The following is a 17,866-nucleotide window of genomic DNA, read 5'->3' on the forward strand; positions in this document are numbered from 1 at the left end:
TTGAGCTTGATGGAGGAATGCACGGTGGTGATGCGATAGCTTGGAGTGACCCTGAGATCAAATCATCAGAAGGGTAAAACATTCGGACGGGAGAGGTGGATGGTGATTGATGCGTGGGGGGAAAGGAGTTTTTGTGGGGCCAGAAGGTCGAGCGATCAATCAGACCGTGGATGATGATTGATCACGTCAAAGGTGAGGTGGGGCCCCGCTCCCTTTCGGAGGTGGGATGGGATTGGGTCTCCGTTTCTTGCCGTCGGACAAGTGTGGCATCGGAACCGTACAACGTTAGCATTGCATATTGCAAAAATTGTCCTTCCAACGCTTTGACTGCTTTGATAAAGTTTAGCTTGATTTTATTTCGTATAAGATACTATTATCCAAAAACTATAACACTGCGTATGATTTATAAATAATATTTTAAAGTTAGATTTTAATTTTTTAAAAAAAGTGATATAAATGATTATGTATGAAACTCACCTTTTGACTTTGTATGAGTTATGTGATTTTAATTTTGAAAATAAATTATATAAATGGGGCTCACATTTTGACTTTATATGAGTTATTTTATTTTGTTGTTGATAGAATTGAGTTAAAGTTAGATTTTAAAATCTCACTTTGAATTCAAATGGAGTATAAGTGTCTGATACTAATTATCTAGTATTTTGATGAATATTACTTGTGATTGCTTTTCGATGTACAACTTTCGATGATATCAGATAAGATACGAGTCCTACAACGAAAAAATTGATAAAGTTTAGCTTGATTTTATTTCGATAAGATACTATTACCCAAAAACTATAAAAGTGGCGGATACTAATTATCTAGTCTTTTGACGAATATTACTTGCAATTGCTTTTCGATGTACAACTTTATAAGATACGAGTCCTACAATGAAAAAATTGATTTGACGATGTACAGGTATCACGAAATTTTTTTAAAAAGAAATAGAGAAGCCTTCTTTCTAAATATCATGGACTTTTATATGTTTAGTTTTGTTTTTTCAGTAATTACGTGCATATTTTAATCAAACCCTGCGAAGAAATACTTGTGCATGCTTATTCCAGTGAATATATTTTTGCTCAAATTTCGCAAATCAACTATGTGCATGTTGCACTGTTTTTTTTTGTTCTAATCACTTCAGAGACCAATAAAACTATAAAAGAAAAAGAAAAGGGGGGCGTAACCCTCTCATTCTCTATTTTCAATTTTTTTCCTGATTTTTCAAATGTGGAACAACCGGTTCACAATAACAAAAGAATGTGTAAAATTCTTGTCGACAAGACTTAAATCGAAATCTCTTAATTTCAGATGAGAGTGCAATGCTCACTATTCTCGGTTCTAATTTATTTGTACCATAGCAAAAAAAAATTTCCCGGTGAAATGGCATGGAAAATTTGGTCGTACTTTTAACCAAAAGAAAACTAACTGTTTTTTGCATAAAAAAACAAAAGAGTGGAGATGAGATTTTTAAGTTATAATTATATCATGGGAAATGATATAAAAATCTCCAAACAAAGAATCCACCGAAAAAAAAAACTCAAAAAAGAGAGAGAGAGAGAGAGAACTTTAACGGGGTGCGAGAAAGGTGGTCCCCACTTCCTGCGATTGCTCCTGCTCTTTGGAGGGGACGGTAACTTCGGAAACGGGGCAAGTGAAAAAGAAGTTGTCGCCGGTTGTTGTCAGCTTTCAGGTTTTCTTGTACCAACATCGCCACGTGCGCTCACCCCGGCCCGTGGACCGCCCTACGGCCGACCCCCGCCGCGCCGGCCTCTCCACCGGCCATACTCCGACGAGGCGTGGCGGCCGGCGGCGACCGACAGCTTCCTCGATACACATCATATGTCCCGCCGTCAGAGACAGCATGCGCGGCTCCTTATCATGTTGTTTTTTATGTTTAAATTAATAATTAGACTTATTAATTTCTCTTGTATTATGTGAATAATTATTTATGGCCTTTTATTATGACATAAACAAATAATCATCATGGTGTTGAAAATGCAATGATTTGAATGGGAGCAGATGGGCAAGTGAAAGATGCCATTGCCCAGGCCAATTGGGCCATTTACGCCGAAAGTTGGGATATCTTTCTCTCTTCTCATGAAAACAGCGGTTTTTTTTTTAAGCATTTCAATTTTCAATTGAAAAAAAAAATTTATTGTCTCTCGAGTCCACTTATCATGTATATACAACAAGTTGCATGGGCGCAATCAGATGCTTCGATGATCGACGAAATGTGTCCAACACGTTGACGAGTTCAGCTGTTCGCTCGATATTCCACCTATACCAATCACGTCGCTCTCAATAACATTGTCGTGGGTACTAAAGACCACATGGTCGTTCATAATTCCCAATTATGTTATGCCGCATTACTGAGAGATGTTAGATTCTATGGGGATCGATCATAATTTTACGGTCGACGATCCCGGGCTACATATGGGCTGATTCTTATTATGCACGGGCCTTATTTATAGGTGTATGAACTATTTGGGCTAAATGATGGACCCCCTTAGCGGGCAATTTGTGATTGTTGCCCGGGTAGGCTTGCTGATGGACCCTTCGGATATTTTAAAGTCAAAGGCAAGTGTTACGCTTTCAATTATTTCAGTCCCAAATTTTGGGGCTGGCAATTTTTCCTCGCCAAATAGAATATATTAATTCGACCCACACGTGAGGCGACTCACTCCATTCATTCAACGAGGAGGAAATTGAATTTTCCTTTTCATAAGGGAATAAAAGTCATTCTTCGGGAAATGCTGATTTCTTTAGGAGAAATAATGATTTAAAATAGATATCGTTTAAATGATTGGTAAAATTTTAAAGACGTACGATAAATTTCATTGACGATAATCAAACATCAGAATTTCATTGATTTCAAGTAAAAATTAAGTGCTACTGCACGGAATTTTTTTTTATTGAATTGGAAAGGTATAGGACAGAGTGAGATAAGAGCAGGTGAGGAGGTCCTTCCTCGACATTTCCTTGTTCACATTTATGTACATAATTTATCGAAATCAATTCAACTCGTACAATCTTGAAATATTCAAATACCCCTTTTATATATATATATATATATATATATATTGAATTTTCATTAAGATTATACGAGTTTAGATTCTTATTCACTTTAAAACTCAAGCTGATGAGTGTTAATTTTCAAATCTTATATAAATTTATAGTTATTTTTTCATTTTTTTTCTATGTGAATTAATACACTCTCAACGGTATACATATATATATATATATATGTATATGTATGTATACACACTAATCAACTAATCATGGATGACGCATGTCTTGGTTCCTCTAGTGGAATTGGCAATATTGTCAAAACCTCAGGTTATACTTAATCACCATCATTAAATGATTCTATGCATGTAGACACATTTGACTGTCAAATAATTCACTCATCATAATTTCCAGACTCTCCTAGGGCACATGCTCTATGATCATGAACTAAGTTTTGCGGAATGGAATGGTTTACAAACGAGCTCCAAGGTAATATTGGAGTTAAAAATAAGAATTAGTGGTCGAGTTTATTGTTAACTCCAGATCAATGATCACGTGGACATAGATTTACCATAAGGATAAAATTATCACGGGCTTCTGACCTTTTGAAATTTCTCTCTCAATATAACATTAGTATATTTCGAGAAAGTAAGTTTTATAGTGAGATTTATGTAACCTTTTATTGTGCATTATTTCCTATCATTGTACTACTTCAACAACCATCTCCCTCATAATAAAAAAAAAGACGTTATGCAATTCTCTTTTTCCTCTTTGACATGGAGGATCAACTGGTTTGATCCTATTCGTCGAGTCATGTTCACATTAAGTTTGAATATTATCGATTACATCGGTGTTATGCGAGCGTTCTAGTTTCTTCCACTTAATTAGAACTAGCATAGTTGAAGTTGGATCCATAATATCCGTGTGTTAATATTCTCTGTCTGCCTAGCATTTTATTTCTTGACCATCGACAGATAATAAGCATTTACTGATAGAAGGCATACATTAATAAATGTTAAACATCGATAGTCAACAGCCTGCAAATTCAACCAATATTAGCTTTTCTATGTTATCCATTATATATAATTAAAACAAGGCATATTTAATTCATAAGTATCCTTAATTTTTTATATATTTAAAGCCATAACCAATGTATCTTACCAATTAAGCATGCATCTAGTCTCCTCGATCGTGATTTGACTTTACTAATAACTACACGAAAAACCAAAACCTGGTTGGACTGGGTCTAATTGGATATCACAATTCACTACTTTAGTACTAAAAAAAAAAGAAAAAAGAAAAACCAGGTTTAATATTGGCATAAGATAGCCAATGATCTCTCTGTGAACATTAAGGTATCATATTGCCAATGTCATGGAATTGCGACACCTCTATTTTTTTTTTCTTTTGTTTAAGATATAATAGAGAGTAGTACACGAATAGACAATCTCAAAAGTCTCGTGCAGTACATATCTCATCGTTCACGAAAACAATCAAAGAAAGATAGTCTCGGCATATTTCATTTCATGTCCATGTATGCAGTACACGGTTAATGATCCATAATCACTGATTCATCGATCGAGCTCATATGTTTCGACCTCGAAGTGTCAGAGATATATTAGGGAGACGGGGGTTTATTTTTTAGGGATAAATATAATGTTTGTGATCTGAAGCCCTTTCCGTCACACCAACCAAGGCAACCGCTGTGGAATTTGGATAGGGTACTTGCTTGGAAAGAGCCCTCGACAATGGGACGATACGAATATTATATATAGCATCCACACTGGTTGGTTCTACTGTATACGTACTTATAAGCTTTATTTATTTATTTTTGCAACGAGTTAATAAGTTTTTATCGAGTCGTGTTACATTGTCGTGAAGAAAACATGCAACCTTGAAACACTGTATATTAAGATTAAAAAGTTAGCGATTGAAAGGTTTGATTGGCACCGAAGTATTCTTGATCATCGTGCATGGTGTCGAAATTTGCGGCCCGAATACTAAATATCAATGTTAAAACCATGAATGTACTAATTACCGAAAGAAATCATGAATGTATTATCTATCAATTAACAAAGAGTTTTCTCAATGCGCGAATGACTCTTCGACATTTAATGGCATAATCGATGAAGATCGAATTGGAGCAAAACATCAATGCAGGGGAGATGGGTCTCCCGAGATCTCAAGAGGCATTTCCTCTTCCCTCTCTCTTGGGAAGAATTTGATGTAAGGGACACAAGCATTAGTCCCCCTCTCTTGGGTTTATGTGCATGGGGAGGGAGTATGTTGTAGTCTTTCGGTGTAGTCATCAGATGTTCCGACTTCCGTGAATTCTCGCTCAGGTGTCGACTTGTCCCGTGCACACGTATAAGGACTTGCAATTGTTTTTGAATTCCTGCATTACGGTTAAAGTTTTCTCATTAACAGCGATTTTATGCTCCGTTTGAAAACGGAATTAAATTAAATTAAATTTTATTTTTTTATCAATTTAATAATACAGCCATCATCTTTTTTTTTAATATTCAATAATAAATTCTCTCACATTCTTTTTCTAATTTATTATTATAATTAATTTTTTTAAAAGTGCTACAAGTGATACGGTTCACCATAACCCTCGCATCTCAGCCGCGTGTGGGCCCCGCTTCCCACTCATCCATTCAACGACTAAGGATGCAAGGTCAAATCAAATAAAATCGTAATCGTACTCCATTATCAAACGCACTATTACCAACGGCATTGTAACTCGTGTCACTGCGTCTTGATTTTTGACCTAGCATTTTATGGAATGGAAGGGAATGAAAAGTGCCAAATTTTGATGAGTCTCTTCTCTAATCTGCGAAAAGCAATAATCTTTGGGAAACTTTCCCTCCGTATAAAACCCGAACTCCGCCTGCCTTTCCTCCCCGATTTTTCGGGCAGCTCAATTTCCTTCTGGGTCGACCTCCCTCGCCATTGAACATCTCACCGATATCCTTCTTCTTCTTCTTCTTCTTCTTCTTCTGCTTCTTCTACCTGAAATCCTCGATCGGATCAAACCCCTCCTCTCCTCGATTCGGCCAATCGTCATCTTTCTCTCAAATATGGCGCACCGATTTCATTTCTAGAACTTTCCTTGGATTTCCCGAAATTCTTGGGACCCTAATCGGCCGTCCCGAGCTCGCCTCCTCCGATGGCTATTCGGGTCACCTTCACCTACTCCGGCTACATCGCCCAGAACCTTGCCTCCGTCCGAACCAGCAACTGCCGCCTCTCCCAAGAATGCTGCATCCTCTCCCGCCTCTTCGGGTCCAAGAAGCCCGACCATGATCCCTCCCCCATGAGGCGGGCTCCTTCCCGCCACCCCGCCGCTTACAGCACCATCGCCGGAGAAATCTTCGGTGGCGGCTGCGGGAGCCCGGTTGTAGAGGGCATGGTCTCGTTGATGAGAAGTCTGACCTGTGGCTCGCTGGGGCCGGGCTGCACCACGGGGACGGGCTTCGGTGCTTGCGGGATTTCCCCGATCCGGGTCGCCTCGATCATGCCCTTCTTCCAGGGGGCTAAGTGGTTGCCCTGCAACGAGGCGGCATTGCCGGGGCTCATCAGCAGCACATTTACGACCGAGTATGCTGATACAGAGGAGGAGAGTGATGATAGGAGGGAGAGCTTTGAGAAGAAGTCAGGCAGTAGTGGGTCGGGGCCGGGTTCCAGTTGGTGGTTTTCGAGGTGGTTTGGGGTACGGTCCGAGGATGCAAAGGCGGCGGTCACGGCTCTAACAGTGAGCCTGCTGTTCAAGTCGTCTCTTGCAGAGGCGAGATCGATCCCTTCTGCCTCCATGTCCCCGACTCTTGATGTGGGTGATCGTATTTTAGCTGAAAAGGTGACGAAATGAGACTTCAGCTTCAGTTTAATTCAATCTATATTTAGGTGTAATTACTGATTCAAATTCTTATAAAAATATGCTTGCTTTGAAGTTCCAGGAAATGAGAGTTTAGCATGAGTATGATTGATGTTATCATCTGCTATATTCTCGAGGGAATTATGGATTTAGTATTTGTTTCGATGTGAAAGATAAAAAATTGTTGCTGAAAAGATTCAGCGGCCTATCACCCGCATTGAAACAGATTACTTGGTAAAGGTGAGTCTCGACGCAACAAGAACAGTCGAAACTTTTATGTGAATAGATACTCCTCCATGAGCAATGGCACACCTCTTCTCAGCATTGCATTCACGGTTTAGTTAAGATTCGTAAGGCACAGAAGGTTAGCTTGTGCTGATGCTCGTTTCACTGTCCTTAATGCTGCCTTGTCTCATTTCAGGTATCATATATGTTCAGAAAGCCTGAGGTTTCTGATATAGTGATATTCAAGGCGCCTCCGATCTTGCAGGTCCGACCTTTATGTGTACTATATGCGTGCACGGCAAAGTTCTTATTTTGGTCCGCTTTAGAATGTGATTGATTCGTTTCCTGTTAACTTGTCAGCAATTGGGCTATGGCTCAGCTGATGTGTTCATAAAAAGAATCGTGGCGAAGGGGGGCGATCATGTGGAAGTAAGCTTTTGCCTTGTATATTTTGAACCTTACCGAATCTTCTATATGTTCTTGATGCGTTGCATTGTCATTTTCCCTTATTTTAATGGTCATTTGGATTGTAATAATGGTCTGGATTTGCAGGTACGTGATGGTAAACTATTGGTGAATGGTGTTGAATGCAATGAGGAATTCGTTCTGGAACCGCTTGCTTATGAGATGGAACCAATGGTAAAATATTCCTCTGCCTTTGTTCTCTTATTCCATCATTTTGTTTCTTCGGATGTTGTTTCTTCTTTGATTTTTTCTTCCTCTTTTTTTTTTCCTTGTTCGAAGAGCTTATCACTGACCAAAATGGATCTCGCTATTGCAGCTTGTGCCTGAAGGTTATGTTTTCGTGATGGGAGACAATCGCAACAACAGCTTTGACTCCCACAATTGGTTAAGTTCGAAATTTTCAAGTTTCTATCTCTTCCTTTTGGTCTACTTCAAACTATCAGGCACCAGATCGAAATGTTACAGAACATTTTGGATATTGATAGCCTTCTCTGAATTTTAAAGTTCTTAGTTATATGCATTCCATAATTTTCAGGGGCCCGCTTCCGGTCAAGAACATCCTGGGTAGATCGTGGTTCCGCTACTGGCCTCCTTCTGAGATATCCGATGAATCACAAACCGGGCAGAAAGCGATTACAGGCTCGTGATACACGACTGTCAAGTGGTCAAGCCATAACCTCTTGCTGCTGAGGAAGAAGGATTTTTGTTCTTTTCTTTTTAGATTTGTAGATGGTGAATTTATATATTCGTCTCGATTCTTTTGTTCTCTTGTCGTCGAATTGCTTAGTCCGATATTGTGCTGTTTTGGATGGTTCAACTCATTGATTCCCCATCCTTTTCGATATAAAATAAGAAGAAACTTGCAGATGAATTGCATCTCTGGTGCTATAATCTTGCAATGCATTCACCTCATGCATTTCGTCGATTGTAACTTGCTGAAACGGATACATAAAATCAAACTGTACTATGTTTTACAACATGTCATGGTGTTGGTTCGATTCATGAGCATACGTCTACGTTTTCCTATATCAGGCTTACTTTCCGAACAAATTATAACATAAAGGGACTCTTCTTATATTTGTAAGTATCCCACTCAACCTATCTCAAAATGCAAGATCGGTTAATTCAACAGGTCACAGCCTACAGGGACGCTAATGCAGAAAACGTTATTAGAAGTGGGTAAAACTGAAATTACAGATAAGTGTAGGATAGAAAAGAAAATTCTACTGATGTTGGCCGTAGTGAGGGCAAAAGAGTCATTTGCTATTATCGAGGCCAAGCGGAAAATGATTTCAAGGGTCGTACGAAGTATGGCGGTGATTCTCTGCTCCGTGCTGACGCGAAGTCCGTTGACGCCACTCACTTTCCGCCACCGGCCACCTCCGCCGATGATCTCCGCCGCCGCATCCTCCCTCCTTGTCTCCCTCCTCTTGCTTCTGCTAACTCTCGCATCCAGTTCACCTCCTCCGTTCAACGCTTCTCTCCATATCCTACAGGTACGCAACTGAATCCCTTCGTCTCCGGACTCCCGATCATCAGCTCGGGAAAGCCCTCAGCGAAACTCGTTCGATATCGACCAATCAAAGCTCTGCAACCCTCTGTGCAGGATGTCGTGAAGGCGATATCTTCGAAGCAGAAATGGGATGGGGAGAGCGTGACCGTCTCGGAGCTGGACTTGCGGCGGGCCAGGTACGGGAGCTTCCAGAGGTACGATTTCCGGGTCCAGGTCGGGAAGGCGGATCTGTTCTTCAAGTTCTCCGACGACGTCGCCGGTTGGAAGAAGTTTCGGAACTTCGAAGGGGATTTGGGGGATCTGGTGAAGTTCGTTAGCTCGAAGTCGGCGGTTGGGTCCTTCAAGGCGGAGGGTCCGCTCGAGTTGCGGGTCGATGGCGATCACGACTTGTCGCTGCTGTTGCCGGTAAGCTGTCTGAAGTTGAAACATTGCCATATTTAGCGGTAAAAGATTTGAGCTTTTCAGTATGACTGAGATGAGGAATAACAGAAGGCAGTTGATGAGGCAGCAGTAAGTTTAGTTCTCTGCTCTGCTCCTCCGTTTTCGACTCTCAGTTGCAGAATCTTAACAATAGACTCAAGACTCTTTATGGATCTATTTGTGTGAGTAGAGTATGTATGTCTTGTGCGAAGGGTGGTCCTAGACCCTGCAGATTCACACTCCGAACTTCTTCACAGCTTTACATCTTTTTGAAAGTGTGTTATTATGAAGGTATAGTTTAGGGGAGATCAAACATGTCCCAAAATCATCTCAGTGGTTATGGAGGGCATGCAGTAAGGGCATCTGGGAAACCATATCATGTTAATGACTTGCCATTGATGTCCAGTTTGCAGGGATCTTAAAGGTTCTCCAGCTACAAATGACATATTTTGCCCTTGTTCATTTATTCATACAGTCCTTTCGCAATTTGCATTTAATCTTCTTAATAAATTTTGGTACTTCCATATTTTAACGTTCGATCTTCTCGGTGATCAGCTCAACACCACACATGGGGGCCTCAGACGCGTCTTTGTTAGTGAAGGCATCACGGTGGAAGTGAATGGAGCCCGTGAAGTTTTCCTTTTCTATGAACCTGATCTGCAGACTTCTGATAACAGGACTGTCACTAACGAGGCAAAAAGTGGGCCCTTGCCCAATTTTCAGACTCGCTGCATGCCCTTATTTCCTATACATATCATAGGACCTGCTTCGGTCATTGCCTATAGGACTCGCAATCGTGGGGCCCGCATCGAGACTCACTCACCGACTGAAGGAACAATCGAGTTGCTTCCCGAGAAATGTTACAGCCACAATTTACATAGAAAGTTCTCTTGCCCAATCAATTCTTTGAGCACGAGGATTGCCACGATGGAACGAGTCCTGATGAGCCTGAAGGGTGACAGAGCACACCAGAAGGGGCTCTTGGATTTTGTGAAAGCAAACATAAAAGCCTCGACATATCTCCATTTTCGGATACAGCTAGAAAGGAATCTAACTGCTACCAACAGGGTTAGGCTCGACGAGTGGAGGACAAGGCCTGGGGTGGAAAGGGTCTGGTTTGAGGTGTTAGTGAAGCTCGAGGGAGAGCGGATAAAGCCAGTCGTAGTAAAGAAGGTTAGGCCTTTTATAGCAGTGGATACAGTTGATTGGAATAGTCTAATGTCGAATGTTTCCTTCACCAAGTTCCCTCCTGTTCTTGTCCCTCCCGAGGCTCTCACTTTGGACGTCAAGTGGTAGTGCGAGGAGGAGATTTCTGTCTCTCTGTAACATAATAATGCTTTGTCTTATTTTTTTGTGTATTTTTGAGGTTATTTTTTGCTTTTTCATGTTGTCTTGCGGCTGAGAGATGTCGTTTGATGGATAGAATCAAAAGCTATGAGCTGTAAAACAGCAGACTACACTCCTCATAGTTGGGTCTGTAAATAACTTCTTGAAGAAAATTGCAGATAAAGGAAGGTTCGGTTTTCGTTCACCATTGAGCTTGAAGCCTTAGAAATTGGAGTTTATAGGCCTTACTCTCTTGACAGCATTGAAATCTCCCGTACTGAGTCAAGCGCCTCGTGACTCGCCCCTAGACCAGTGTGGATGAGAGGCTGCAGTGCTGAGTTTAGGGGATCAGTTGGCTGATTTCAGAGATGTTTGATCCCATTGCATAATACAACCTATAGGTAGAACTTAGAAAGCCTCTCCTGAGGGGGTGGACTGTGATTAAGTTTCTTGCAGCATCAGGCCTCACCAGAGCGAACTCCGGCGAGGTTAACTTGGGCTTGCCAGCCTATGGTCGTTGGTTGGTTGGATTGATGATGAAACAGAAGGCACTAGCAAGCAATTGCGTAGAATCTGCTTTGGTGAATGATAAAAGGACTTCCTTTCGTTTTCATGATGAGATCCAAGACGGGAAGGGAAGTAAACAAAGGGATCTTTGTCTGCCTCTTGTATGAGCGAAAGGTCAGTACATGGACGAACTGGTAGATCTATACGGTAATGTGGTAAGGTTAGTGAGCGCAGAGCAGGAGAGTTCGGTAGAGAAGTTCCAAGGAGTGGAGTTCCATGCTAACGATGTTCCCTTCCGACTTATGTGGTCCAAGAAAATGGGGGTTACATTGCATTACAACAAACTGTACATTACAAAGCTGGGATACCAGGTTTCACACCAAAAAGAAAAGGACGACCTCTGCACTTCTATCTAACTTGCTTCGATCAAATTGATCGGCCATAAACAGTTTCAGCTTGCAGAGTTATTTACGCAATATTATTCATAGTATATTCGTTATTTACTTCACTCATCAAGCCAGTCCAGAGTGAAGCACCTTTCCACGACTTGAAGGTTGAGGCATGGCCTTGCCCTCACTACGTCTCTCCACACGGGGGAAACCTCCTCGTTGCAGATGACTGACTTCAGGGACTGCAGCCCTGAGGCCGACTTGGGGAGGCATCTCACCCGAGAACATTCCCTCATGTCGATCTTCTCCAAGCTCATCAGATTCCCTATCCGATCAGGAAGTTTCGCCAAATTCACACATTGAGAGATATCGAGATATTTCAAGCACTGCAGCTCACAAATGCCAGCAGGGAGCATCCTGAGATTCGGGCAAGCATAGACACGTAAGATCTCCAAGTTTGTTAGTTGTTCCAAACCGGTACTGAGCTTCTTTAAGCCGTGGCAATTTGTAATGCTCAGGCTCTTGAGGGATTGCATCCTGCAGATGCTCGAGGGGAGCTCTGTCAGGTCGTCACAGTGATCGATCGTGAGGTCAGAGAGACATGGAAAGATCTGAGGGAGGTCTACCACAGAGGGGTCGAGGCTGTTGTTGATCTTGCAGAGGATGAGAGAGATCTTCTGCATTTTAGTGAAAGGGATAGTGGTGTTCGATAAATGCGGCACATTGACTTTCTCGAGCCACAGGCTCCTTAGGTTGACCAAGCTGTTGAATACTGAGAAGTTCCGAAGGACTGCGTTAGATTTGCCCTGGTTTATCACAATTAGTGCACGGAGCCTCGGCATGTCCTCAATGAAAGGAGGAAGGAAGTACTCGTTGGATGCGAAGTTAAGGATGAGCACTTCAGCCTTCGGTAATTCCATCCTCGGCCAGTCCATCTCGTTCATTTCACCTATGTTTCAAGATCACTAGGGAGTGAGCCCTGAAGACAGAATGCTTCCAAGTTTATGGCAAAGCGCCTATATAGTTGTGGAAAATGGTTCATGGATATACTTCTTTCAAATTTTCTCTTCAATCTAAAGCTCGTTACTTTATCATTGAGTTTTTCAAGGAAATAAATGAAACATTGGAACAGTTCTTGCACAGCCTAACATCTCAAAGGAACATATAGCAGGAGTCAGTACCTGTGTGAATCGAAACAATCCGGGCATTGAAGGGTCGGTCTGAGTATCTCTCCCACTCTCTCGGGAGCTCAGCTTCTCTTTTTGGCATAACTAGCCGCTCCCGCTCATAGATTTCTCCTTGGTGGTTGAGGTGTAGGGCAAGGTCCCTCAGCACATTATGCTGGATAACAAACGCCTCAGAGTAACTGCTACATAATTCTCCCACCCTGCGATACACATAAGTATGAAATATAGGCGGCCCATTATTTTTGTGATAACCAAATATATGAAAAGAAAAATATTGCCTCCAAAGGTCTTCCAATCCCTTTGCATGAATACATGATTTAAAATTCAATCAAATTGTTCAACTGACCGAGAGTCTTTAATTGAGGAGATGAGATTCTTGTTGGAGAGTTCAACGAGGATGAGAAAAGCTTCTTGCTCATCGATATCATGGACCTCGACCCACATGCTGATGAGGATATCAAGAGGAATCCTCCGGTCCTCCGGGAAGGAACCCAAGTCCAAGAAGCACTCCTTCACTTTCTTCTCCAAATGGTCAAAGCTAATCTTCATTCTCTCCAGTAGATTGATTTCATGGGAGTCACAAATTGGCTGGCCCCGTTGCAACCGGTTTCTCGCACTTTTCCAATACTTCTCGGGTTGGTCCCGCAGCGAAGCTCCAATCACCTTCAGAGCTAGAGGAAGCCCTTTACACTCATTCACAACCTATTAAATAAATCATTCGATTGCATTAGTGGGGAGTAAAACAATCTACTTCTTTCTGAAAATCGGTGGCAGTTTTCTTTCTTGGAAAATGAAAACTGAGAAAGGCGAAAGATTGCGCTTGGAGACCTTTCATGATCCAACACAGAACAGGAAAATTTCAGTTTCCCATGAAAAAAGCAGAAAGCTTATGGAGTACCTGCTTTACTAAGTTTTCATTAGCCTCAGGAGGGATCGAGGTTTGTTCAAATGCAGAAAGACAGAACAGAGTAATAGCTTCATCGTCCCTCAGACACTCCACTTCATAGTGGACTTGGAAAATCGTAGGGAACCGGAAACGTGAGACCACAAGGATCTTGCACCCAGGTCCTTTGATATTCACCAGCGGTTCAAGATCTTTTAATTTCCATACATCGTCCAGCACGATGAGGGATTGCACAGGGTCAAGAGTTCTCCCCCCATATTGCGGGATCCACGGTGGCATCCGGTCATACGAAGTCATTGAATCATTTCCCATGAGAAATCCGTACATCTTTGCTTTCAAGTTGTCGATATTTGGGGACTGAGACACAGTCAGGAACAGCATCTTGTCGTCGAAATAACCTGTAAGAAATGAAACCATGTGTAAGAACTCAGTCAAAGGCTACTATATGTACATTTTTTCGCGATATATCCATAGTGTCAGCATTGAAGTTCGGTAAATGAAGGTTATGCTTGATTCGATAAAATGAAATCGTGCCGGACGAAAACCGCACATATTCCATTTGATCATACCAAACATGACAAAGCAGAAGCCAAACTCGCTTCTCCTAAGAGCTACCCCAAATAAGGAAAGAAAAGTATATTGATATCACCTGAATCTCCAATATCTGTATATATTGGTAATTCTTCTGGAAAGAATAGTTGAGCAAAAGCTCACCTTTAACTTGGTCGTCCTTGAAAATCTCCTTCGCCAAAGTGGTCTTTCCCGACCCACCGATTCCGACGATTCCGACGATCCCCAAATCATTTCTTCCCATCAGCATCTCCCTCACCTTCCTCTTCCCAACTTCCAACCCAACACCGACGTTCGGACCACCGCTGCCACCTAGGCCAACCTCCAACATGGACTGCCCCAACTGCTCTTGGAACTGAACCGCATCCTGGACCCAACCACCACTGCCGATCCTCATCTCCGTGACCTGCTGCTCCAGGCTCCTCATCGAGCCGTCCACTCTATCGAACCTCTCCATGGAGCTGCATCTTATTTGATGGATATCCGCCCACATGTTCAGTTGCATCGGGCCTTGAATGAACCTCTTAATCGACTTCCCGATCTTCTCCAACTTCTTAGCGTACTGGAGGCTCTTGTAGGCGTTCCACCTGCTCGAGTTCTTAATCTAAGGCCGGAAAAAGAAAAAGTTCAGAGAGATCGAGGGGGATATCGAAATTGAGATTGAACTCGGAGCGGGAGGGGAGGGGAATCATCTGACATTTTGACAGAGCTCAATGGCCCTTTTCATTTCCTCGGAGACTTGGTCGAGCCCGAACTGTCGAGTTTCCGAGAGCTCAACGCCGGAGTATTTGATCTCTTGGGTAATGTTGTAGAACTGCTCCACTTCGGCTAGGAGATGGGCCACGCTGGATTTGCAGACAATCGACTTCCCCACGATCTGTGCGAGCATCTTTATGAGCTCCGAGGCGATCTCGCCGACGAAGAAGTCCGTCACAGCCATGGCCGCCGGTGGCGGTGGTGGTGGCTGAGTGGAAGATGAGGAAGATTCGTTTATATAGATAGTGGGTCCCACGACACTCTCAATAGGGCCAATAGCAATCCACGTTGATATAGTTATAATAGTCCGACCATGTAGCAAAATAAATAAAAATAAAATTCTATAATTACTTTAAGGGTTAATAATAAAAATACATAAATTTTTCACATCCTAACCATTTTAAGACGATTTTTTAAATCTAAAAATACACAAAATTTTCGATTCAATAACAATTTTAGCATGACGTCAAATTTTTCATTAATTTAAACGGAATCGAGATTACAGAGAGTCCCAGCGACCCCAATCGGAGGGAAGGACATCGGCTACCTCAATCAAGGGTGGTGAATGGAATCGAGGCCCCCACCCCCTGGAATCAAGAGAACTCTCAAATTGGAGATTATCCCGATTCCGACGGGCGAGGTCACAACCCTTGCCATCACCCTTCCGATTGAGGTCGTCAGCACTTTCTTCCCGATTGAGGTCGTCGTTGTCCTTTGTGGCTTTAATTCCATTTAAATTAACGAAAAATTTGACGTCGTGCTAGAATTATTATCAAATTGAAATTATATATTTTTAGGTTAAGAAAAAGTTCTTTTAGAATTGTTAAAATATGAAAATTTTGTGCTTTTTTTTGTTATTAACCTTTAGTTTAAGCTTTTCAACACTTATTTATACCATTATTTTTTAAAATTAAAATTTAATTTTAAAATTCTATTTTGAAATCAAACACAACATTAAAGTCAAAGGCAAGTGTTACGCTTTCAATTATTTCAGTCCCAAATTTTGGGGCTGGCAATTTTTCCTCGCCAAATAGAATATATTAATTCAACCCACACGTGAGGCGACTCTCTCCATTCATTCAACGAGGAGGAAATTGATTTTTCCTTTTCATGAGGGAATAAAAGTGGTTCTTCGGGAAATGCTGATTTCTTTAGGAAAAATAATGATTTTAAATAGATATGGTTTAAATGATTGGTACAATTTTGTAGAAGTACCATAAATTTCATTAAAGAGAATCCAACACCAGAATTTCATTGATTATAGGTAAAAATTAAGTGTTATTTCATTGGTTCCTCTAGTGGAATAGGCAATATTGTCAAAACCTCATGTTATACTTAATCACCATCATTAAATGATTCAATGCACGTAGGCACGTTTGATTGTCAAATCATTCACTCATCGTAATTTCCAGACTCTCCTCGGGGACATGCTCTATGATCATGAGCTAAGTTTTGCGGAGTGGAATGGTTTACAAACGAGCTCCAAGGTAATATCGGTGTTATGCGAGTGTTCTAGTTTCTTCCACTTGATTAGCACTGGCATAGCTCAAAGTTGGATCCATAATATCGGTGTGAAATATTCTGTCTGCCTAGCATTTTATTTCTTGACCATCGAGAGATAATAAGCATGTACTGATAAAAGGCATACATTAATAAATGTTAACTTTGATAGTCAACGACATGCAAATTCAACCAATATTAGCTTTTCTATGTTATCCATTATATATCATTAAAACAAGGCATAATTAATTCATAAGTATCCGTAATTTTTATATAATTAAAGCCATAACCAATGTATCTTACCGGTGAAGCATGCATCTAGTCTCCTCGATCGTGATTTGACTTTACTAACAACTATACGAAAAACCAAAACTTGGTTGGACTTGGTCTAATTGGATATCACAATTCACTACTTTAGTACTAAAAAAAAAGGGTTTAATATTGGCATAAGATAGCCATTTAAATCTTTGAGATCATTAAAGTATCATATTGCCAATGTCATGGAATTGTGGCACCTCTATTTTTTTTTAATATAATAGAGAGTAGTACACGAATAAACAATTTTGAAAGTCTCGTGTAATACATGCCTCATCATTCACGAAAACAATCAAAGAAAGATAGTCTCGACATATTTCATTTCGTGTCCATGCATGTAGTACACGGTTAATGATCCATTATCACTGATTCATCGATCGAGCTTATATGTTTCGACCTCGAAGTGTCAGCGATATATGGGGAGACGGGGGAATATGCTCCGTTTGGATTCAAAGTAAGATTTTAAAATCGTACTTTAACTTAATTATACCCATAACAAAACAAAATAACTCATACAAAATCAAATGATAGGTCCTATTTATACCACTCTTTTTTAAAATCAAAATCACATAACTCATACAAAGTCAAATGGTGATCTTATACATAACTATTTATACTACTCTTTTTCAAAATCAAAATGTTACTTACAAATCAAACGCATCAATAATGATTGTGATCTGGAGCTCTTTTGGTCTCGCCAACCAAGGCAACCACTGACCATCACTCATTTAATTTATCAATAATATGGTTTTATCGAGTCGTGTCACATTGTCGTGAAGAAAATAGGTAACCTTGAAGCACAATATATTAAGATTAAAAAGTTAGTAATTGAAAGGTTTGATTGGCACCAAAGTTTTATTAGAATTCTTGATCCGCCTGCATGGTGTCGAAATTTTGCGGCTCGAATAC

At 41.0% G+C, this 17,866-nt stretch overlaps 3 protein-coding genes across 3 annotated transcripts; 2 read left to right on the forward strand and 1 right to left on the reverse strand.

The window, feature by feature from the left end:
• Nucleotides 1–5,800: 5,800 nt before the first annotated feature.
• LOC116194438 (thylakoidal processing peptidase 1, chloroplastic-like) lies at nucleotides 5,801–8,451 on the forward strand. The gene is made up of 6 exons (XM_031523249.1): nucleotides 5,801–6,862; nucleotides 7,302–7,370; nucleotides 7,466–7,534; nucleotides 7,658–7,744; nucleotides 7,887–7,954; nucleotides 8,106–8,451. Exons 1-6 carry the CDS (start codon nucleotides 6,176–6,178, stop codon nucleotides 8,215–8,217), a joined length of 1,092 nt encoding a protein of 363 aa, XP_031379109.1. The 5' UTR covers nucleotides 5,801–6,175; the 3' UTR covers nucleotides 8,218–8,451.
• Nucleotides 8,452–8,851: 400 nt separating this feature from the next.
• Nucleotides 8,852–11,034, forward strand: LOC116194426. Its single transcript, XM_031523240.1, has 3 exons — nucleotides 8,852–9,066; nucleotides 9,177–9,488; nucleotides 10,059–11,034. The coding sequence occupies exons 1-3, from the start codon at nucleotides 8,857–8,859 to the stop codon at nucleotides 10,797–10,799; spliced, it is 1,263 nt and encodes a 420-aa protein (XP_031379100.1). The 5' UTR covers nucleotides 8,852–8,856; the 3' UTR covers nucleotides 10,800–11,034.
• Nucleotides 11,035–11,608: 574 nt separating this feature from the next.
• Nucleotides 11,609–15,326, reverse strand: LOC116194418 (putative disease resistance protein At5g47280). Its single transcript, XM_031523232.1, has 6 exons — nucleotides 15,084–15,326; nucleotides 14,531–14,990; nucleotides 13,811–14,214; nucleotides 13,259–13,614; nucleotides 12,907–13,112; nucleotides 11,609–12,674 (listed from the first exon to the last, which is right to left on the reverse strand). The coding sequence occupies exons 1-6, from the start codon at nucleotides 15,324–15,326 to the stop codon at nucleotides 11,842–11,844; spliced, it is 2,502 nt and encodes an 833-aa protein (XP_031379092.1). The 3' UTR covers nucleotides 11,609–11,841.
• Between the last annotated feature and the right edge of the window lie 2,540 nt (nucleotides 15,327–17,866).

Source organism: Punica granatum, chromosome 1 (genome assembly GCF_007655135.1).
Source record: "Punica granatum isolate Tunisia-2019 chromosome 1, ASM765513v2, whole genome shotgun sequence".
In the NCBI taxonomy this organism is placed as follows: Eukaryota; Viridiplantae; Streptophyta; class Magnoliopsida; order Myrtales; family Lythraceae; genus Punica; species Punica granatum.